The sequence below is a fragment of the Lycium barbarum genome, chromosome 4 (genome assembly GCF_019175385.1).
Source record: "Lycium barbarum isolate Lr01 chromosome 4, ASM1917538v2, whole genome shotgun sequence".
In the NCBI taxonomy this organism is placed as follows: domain Eukaryota; kingdom Viridiplantae; phylum Streptophyta; class Magnoliopsida; order Solanales; family Solanaceae; genus Lycium; species Lycium barbarum.
This window is the reverse complement of record NC_083340.1, coordinates 141,909,705-141,917,477: the sequence shown is the minus strand read 5'-3', so window position 1 is coordinate 141,917,477 and position 7,773 is coordinate 141,909,705. Positions and strand designations below refer to the sequence as shown.

The following is a 7,773-nucleotide window of genomic DNA, read 5'->3' as shown; positions in this document are numbered from 1 at the left end:
CAGTAGTTTTACTATATTTTTTCAATATATTTCAGTGTATTTTTGATGAAGTAACAACTGAGATTATTGACTGCCCCTATATTTTATTTGCAGCATCTTGATGTTATTTTTTATTACCTCCGTAAGAAAGGCAAATATGAAGATAACAGCACATATAAATATACCACCGTCAGCTGTATACTACATACCGTAATCACAGAGATTTACCATGCTTGAAAAAATCCGGAATCATCCACAAGTGTTGCTAGCAAGGAATCTGACGTATGTGAGTACATAAATGGGTACAGGTTGATAGGTAATGTACCATGGCATACAGTTGACAACGTATTAATCCCTGTCAATGTGAAAGAGGAAAATCACTGGATTTTAGTGGTTATATCATTCATTGACAGGTGTGTATTTGTTATTAAACATACGCTATAGAAATAATGAAATACACTTCTATAATATTTCTTTTTGTTGTTTTCTTATATTTGTTTATGATTTTTGCGCAGATGTCTGTATGTGTACGACTCATATAGAGCTGCAGGGCATGATGCCGTCGTTAGGAGAGAAGTGAACATGATGACTGCCCTTGTGCCACATCATCTACAAATGTCCGGTTTTTATGAAAATAAGAAGGATATAGATTTTCAGAATCACCCCACAACAACCATCTGGAAGCATGTATGTTTTTTTTTGTTTTTTTATCTTTGAAATACAGATTCAATAACATTGTTCTTCTTCTAAAATTTTCCTAAAGCACAAATAATTTTTTGTTCATTTGGTTTCAGGGATTGTGGTGTATATGTGGCAGCTTTTGCTGAATTCTTGAGCGCGGGTGAAGGCATTCCAGTCAATATTGATGCAAAGTTTCACCGTCAGAGATATGGTGCACTTTTTTGCGACTATGCTTGGGGAAAGGCAAACCAGAATGCAGAAAGTGATAACGAGCAACCAGCAAGACCAGTCAGGCCTATAGTTGATTACGATGCAGTGAATATAGTAGATGACGTAGAGTAGATGTTGGGGTAGATTAGATGTTGTTTAGTTCAAGACATTTTTTCATGTATTTTTGATGTTGAACATTAGTGTTTGGATCAGTTAATATTATTTTTAGACAGTATGTTTTTCTTTTAGAATACAACGACTATGGTGTTGTCTTTTGTCTAGTGTTCTTGGATATTATTAAATACACTCGTATGTTGTCTGCAGTCATTTCGTGTTTGTTTGTTATAAGTACGCAATACATTTCCTTATTCATTGTATATCTGGTAAGCTTCTTTTTTGGAAAACCAGAAATGCAACAACCATGTCATATATATTGCAATAAAAGTCATCTGGTTCATAAGTTCACAAGTGTTCTTTAAAATGTATTCCCCAACAATGACACTATGACATACAAGGAAATAAATTGAAATACAATGAAATACAAAGAAATATAAAAAAATTACAAAACTGCTGAATGTTTTCCCTTTGTATAATAATTCGGCCAATTTGTTCTGTATGAATCAAATGTATTCCCACAACTATCATTGCACATATAAAGTCATTTATTGAGGCACAAGTATTGACCAATGTTTTTCAAGTTAATTTCATTGTAATTTTATTATTGAACAAATCAGCTCAATTCTATGACATAACACCAGTGAAATACATCACAGAAAAAAAAATGAATTTAAGATGGAATAGATCTGATTTTTTTTTTAAAACATCATCGGACAACTGTCCTAGAAATAAAACATAAATAAAGACTAGACATTTATTTTCTTCTTCTTAAGTGGCTCATTACCACACGAACGCCTGTTATGACCAAGACGTCCACATGTACTACAAGCATTCCTACGTTTACCAATCATCAACTCCATTAATGGCTTATCCCTTTTCTTTTTTGGCAGAACAACCTCATCCAATATGTGTGTTGGAACATTCCACTCACTCTCGTCGGGAAGTGGATCAATCGGCACATCATACGTATTCACCACTGTATTTGGCTTGAATAATTCTGAGCAATATGCATCAGCCGTTAGATTTTTACTCTTTAATACAGCCCGGGCATGTGAACATGGTATTTCGTCCATTTGAAACATCCTGCAACTGCAAGTTTTCCTCTTCAAATCAATTATGAAACGTCGCGGTCCATCATTAACCGTATAAACATATTCAGTTGATGCTTCAACCTAAGAAACATGCACATTCAACAACAAAATACATTGCATGTCAGTTTCCATAAACTTAAAAGGCAGTTAGCTAAATACAACAAAATATAGAAAAATACACAGAAGTATACACTGAGATATAAACAAACCAGTTTTATCATCAAGAAAAAACTTACCCTCATGCGTAACAATTTATACTCGTTCATTGAGAGCATTTCTTGGTATCGTCTCGAAAGTGATGAGAATGTGTATGTACCATTTTTCCTATTTGTGCAATTCAATCTCCCAAACATCCTCCTAACTTCTTCAAGGAAATCAAATACATGCAACTCTCTAGCCGCTACCAGTTTTCCATTAATACATTCCGCTATATTCGAAGTCATCGTCCAACCTCTATTAATAGGTGAATATAGCCTAGACTATTTCTCCCTTCCAGCATCATTCAAATATTCCTTTACTCGTATATCAACATTCTCAATCTTTTCCATCATTTTATTGAACTCATCCTGTGTGTATGCTTTGGCGAGTGAATAAAACACAGGACTCAATACTTCATCATTCGACTTGTATTTCTTAGTCACATTTTTCCACAAATGCCATATGCAGGCCAAATGAGGAACAGTAGGATACACCCGATACACCGCTTTGATTATGCTTTCGTGTCTGTCGGATACGACACACATGTTATCCCTAATACCATAAGCTTGCTTGAACTGCTCAAAGAACCAAGTCCAGGACTTATCATTTTCCGAATCTATGAAACCATATGCCAGTGGTAGAATATTACCTGTATATACATTTGCATTGTAAAAAGTTAATCCATAAACTGTGTATTTTTAACAGTCTATATTTAAAGTCTAGACAAGAGTAATGTAATCTATATTTCACAGTATATTTCGGTATATATAATGTATTTTCAGTTTATATTATTGAAATTAAACGCACAGGAATACACATACTTGCACCATCCAAAGTACTTGCGGATACAAATGTACCATTATACGTGTTTTTAAGGTGTGCACCATCCACTATCACTATTGATCTACAACACTCGAATCCCTTTATGAATGCTTTGAGTGCAACAAAGAAATACAGGAACTCAGTTTCACATGATTTATGCATTTTAACATATGATCCAGGATATGTTTTATCTAGGATATACACATATGCCGGAAATTTATTGTATGAAGCAGCAGGATCCCCCCTCAAATCATGCATAGCTTTTTCTCTAGCTCTCCAGGCCAGCATGTAAGAAACATCTACGCCGAATTCATTTTTTACGTCGTCCATTATATCCCCAGGGCTGACTTTCCTCTTGTGGTTCGCTATTTTCGGCTTAACAACCGATTCCCCAATAAACCAACTTGTTGCTTGCCTCTGTGAATATACCTTGTCCTTCAAAGGGCATGTCTGTTCGTCATGGAAATACCTAATTCTGAACAGTTCAGATTTTTCAACACTTGACGCTCGTAATTTCCATTCACATTCAGGTGACATACATACGATTGTATAGCTAAAAAAAAAACACATATCATTATGAAGTCATTCTCAGTAACGAGTAGTTTGTAATGCATTTATTATCTCCCGCAGAGTTAGAATATGGAAAGCACATACCTTATAGCATTTGATCTCTCAGTTTTGAAGTTGAATCGTTCTCGGATAGCATAATTCGCCATTACCAATTTCAATGTATCCTTATCCTTGTAAATTTGATTTACAAAAATGTCCTTCTGTTCTGCGTTGGAAATAATCAATTTGTTGTCCTCATCTAAAAATACAACAGCCTTTCCACAATTTGACAGATCAAATTCATTCGAATCATACGCAGCCATATACTCCAAATTATCATCGTATCCAAGTTGAAGCACATCGTCTCTAAAAACACACTCACCAGTTGCAATCTCCTCAACATCATTATCTGTAATACTAACGCACAATGGATACATCCCCAAAACACTTTTTTCCCTCTTAAGCTCAACACACACCCTAACTCCCATATCGTTGTGTATTTCCATTGGTTAAGTATCCCCCTCAACAACATATTTTATTGAGATTTTGTTTCTGCAACTATCCAGACCAAGTTGAGTTGAAATCGTAGCAACCAGTTCATCGTATTTGCACTAATCACTGAATACAACTGCATCTATTTTGTAGTTAACGTAACAATTTTGATCGTTCCAAAAACCATAATGTCGGATCAAAGCGGTTACGGTGGCCATTTATATCATTACAAATACAGCGATACTAGAACAACATATCTCCAATCAGATTGTTGGAAAAAAAAAAAGATTTTGCTGTATTATCGCAAACCAGATTGTTGAAAAACAAAAGAAAGAAAGGAACTATTGTTGTATTATCGCAAAGCAGATTGTCGGAAAAAAAAAAAGGAACTATAGCTATTTTTTGGGAAAGATAAGATGCTGATTTTGTTTTTTGAATTCAAAAAGTATTTGAATGGAGTTAATTTGATTAACAGACGTTAGCTGTAATGGAACCTCATGAGGTTTGCGTGAGTCATGGAACCATAAATACAAATTAACATTTAATTTGGAAAAGATCCTTATTGCCATAAATATAGTCGTTTTTTACTCAACAGTCGTTCTATATATCAGTGTATTTCACTATATTGCAGCCAGCCGAGAATCTTCTGAAATATATCAAAAACCAGCTACGAAAAGTAAATATTCAACTTATAGCTATAACTTGTTAGAGTCTATTAAAAGGTAGCTATTTGTGTAAGTTTCACTTTTAAATATGTGTTGGGCCGTAAGCCCAAAAAACTTCTTTAAATTAAAACGAAATTTGTGAAATAATTTCTTAATATAATGTCAAAATTCTCAAAAGTCAACTAGTATTTACTCAAATGTTTTAAAAAGGAACCGAAACATTAAATATAAAAGTCAAAGACTTTCTCAATACTTTATCTTGTAAGTTGTAACGAACAGTCACTTGTGCTAGTAAGTAGCGTATAATAAATTGTTTTGATTAGTTTTTTTTTTTGTGGGGATGGAGCACATCTATATATATATATATATATATATATATTTCAATTATTTATAGTTTTCTTCAAATCTTTATGCAATTTTATCAATCTAAAAATATTTATTGTAATTATATTATTTTATAAAATACTAGAAATTAAAAACACTCACGGGGCTTACGCCTCACTGAGGCATACGTAAAACGCTTTACCTTACGCCCCCGCCTTTTAAAACACTGTATTAAATTATTACTCCCTCCCGTTCAAAAAGAGTGTTCACCTAGTCATTTGCATACCCTTAAGAAAACACTACTCCAGTTGTAAACAAAAATAAGTAATTTGACTAAACTATCCTTAAGTAAATAGATATTAGGATTTGGTCACTTAATACTTAATAAGGGCAGATCTAGATAAAATTAATTCTTTCTTGATTTGGTAAGTGGATATTTAAATTTTTTTTTTTTTTAAAAAAAGCCTAAGTTGAAGCTATTTTTGGCGGAGGAATATTTTCAGAAGGAAATCTCAAAATCTAGGAGTAAGAAGGGGAAAGGGACACGTACCAGAACAACTGTGATACGTGACATTTTATTATTGGCTAAATTGCGTCAAAACCAGTACGAAGTTTAAGTCAGCAACAACCACGGAAAATTACTTAGGTACCTTTATTAGTTTTTTTTTTTTTTTTTTTTTAAGGTACGTTTATGACCTTTAATTGATAGTATCTTCTTAATTGGTGCCTTGAATAACTTGTTTTTGTGTTACTAAACAAAAGAAGAGGGAGCTGAAAATGTTGAACCATAAAAGATGGCTCCGTTCTTTTTTATAACAACTCTGTATTCGAAATTTACTGTCTTGGCAAATTTAAAATTGCGTGGCAAGCCCATCATGACGTAAAACGTTCCTATAAAAAAATCATTTATGAGATTCAAACACGAAATTTTTGATTAAAAATGAAAAATAAACACATAGTATAAGAAACTGGGATATCGATAGCTTCGTAAACTAATAACTTATATAAACAAGATCATTATCCTTATGTTATGTTATGAACTTGGTACAACGATCGTCACGAAGAGCTTGATAGGATGAAAGACATCATGCTAGACCTCCATTGTCCCATTACATCCCACGTAAAGGCATGTTATTCATAAACAAGTGCTAGATAGATTTTTTTTCCTCCTATTTTCATCGGTCCCTTTATCATAATTAAGTAATTACTGGTACATATTCAATGCGCATTATTCGAGCAGATCACATACATCTTTACTTTATGTAATACTAACATTTTTGGGGCTACTGGTGCATGTATTTCTAATATATTTGAAGAGTGGGCTGAATCGTCGTCCTCCCGTTAAACTAAAAATAAAAATTTAAGATGGGGCCTACTCTTCTATAATGGTAAAAAAAATAAGGTGGGGTCCACGTGAACACCTACGAGACAAGTGCAAAAAAAAAGACATTTAAATAATGGTAATAAGTTGAGAAAATAGTAAAGGTACGCTTAGAGAAAATTTAAAGAAGAGAAATTCATGAAAAAAGAAATAACGATTTAAATTACACAAAAACTGCTAAAGAAGTCATAAAACTAAAAGATTTAAAACTTATACCCCACATACGTGTCACACAAATAATGAGAAATAACATCAAGAAAACGAAATATAAACGGTCAAGAAATGTATACACATATTTTCTTAAAATGATGAAGTTGGTCTATACTTAAAAATTTAAGACCACAACAGATGCTAACACATGAAAGCGTTTTTCAGTGTTGTTGAGTAGAAAGAGATGATGGCATGAAACTCGGTAGGAGAAGGTATATTTCAAATCTTTCAATTGGAGAATCAAACCAGGAAATTCATATATGGGAGAAGCGGACTACGTAAAATAATTTATTGATATTTTTAATTAATTGAATTATAATACTTTCTATAATAAAAATTTCATAATTATATTACTAAAAGGTACTCTCTCTGTCATAATTTATGTGACATAGTTTGAATAGACACGAAGTTTAAAAAAGAAAGAAAAAAAAATCTTTGAAACTTGTGATCTAAAACAAGTCATAGATATTTGTGAGAATTTATATCATTTCATTAAAAGTAAAAAGAAAAATTTCAAGTTAAATAATTTCTAAATATAAAAATATATCATTCTTTTTAAGACAGACTAAAATAAAAATGTGATATTATTTTCTATATTGGCCCCGTACTAACACGGGCTTTCATCATCTAGTTCTACTATATAGAAATGTCGGTTTGGACAGTATCGTCGTCCGTCAGGATGTTCTTATAAATAAAGTTAAAAGTCAGGGCAGCTTGCTAACCCTCCTATGTTTCCACGTGTTGATGTAGGATAGTCGACATAGTATACTAGCACATTTCTTTAACACCAATGGACCCCGCCTATTAATTTGAATCACAATGCATTTGTCTTTTCAATTTGCCTGACAACTTTTTCATAACTTGCTCATTTTAGTTATTCAATCTTTCATATATTTCAATTGTTAATTACTCCACTACTAAGATTATATTTACACAACATATTAAAGATGAAATAAGGAACTCAAAGATTATAATATTGTTGTTGTTCTTAATAGTATTTTTACTAATGTTAAAAATATTTATTCGGTATTAATTTTACGCTTAATAAAATAAT

At 32.5% G+C, this 7,773-nt stretch overlaps 2 protein-coding genes across 2 annotated transcripts; both read right to left on the bottom strand.

The window, feature by feature from the left end:
• Nucleotides 1-1,733: 1,733 nt before the first annotated feature.
• On the bottom strand, nt 1,734-2,521 carry LOC132637947 (uncharacterized). Its single transcript, XM_060354955.1, has 2 exons — nt 2,315-2,521; nt 1,734-2,159 (listed from the first exon to the last, which is right to left on the bottom strand). The coding sequence occupies exons 1-2, from the start codon at nt 2,519-2,521 to the stop codon at nt 1,734-1,736; spliced, it is 633 nt and encodes a 210-aa protein (XP_060210938.1).
• Nucleotides 2,522-2,557: 36 nt separating this feature from the next.
• Nucleotides 2,558-4,135, bottom strand: LOC132637946 (uncharacterized). The gene is made up of 3 exons (XM_060354954.1): nt 3,753-4,135; nt 3,098-3,651; nt 2,558-2,925 (listed from the first exon to the last, which is right to left on the bottom strand). The coding sequence occupies exons 1-3, from the start codon at nt 4,133-4,135 to the stop codon at nt 2,558-2,560; spliced, it is 1,305 nt and encodes a 434-aa protein (XP_060210937.1).
• Nucleotides 4,136-7,773: the final 3,638 nt, after the last annotated feature.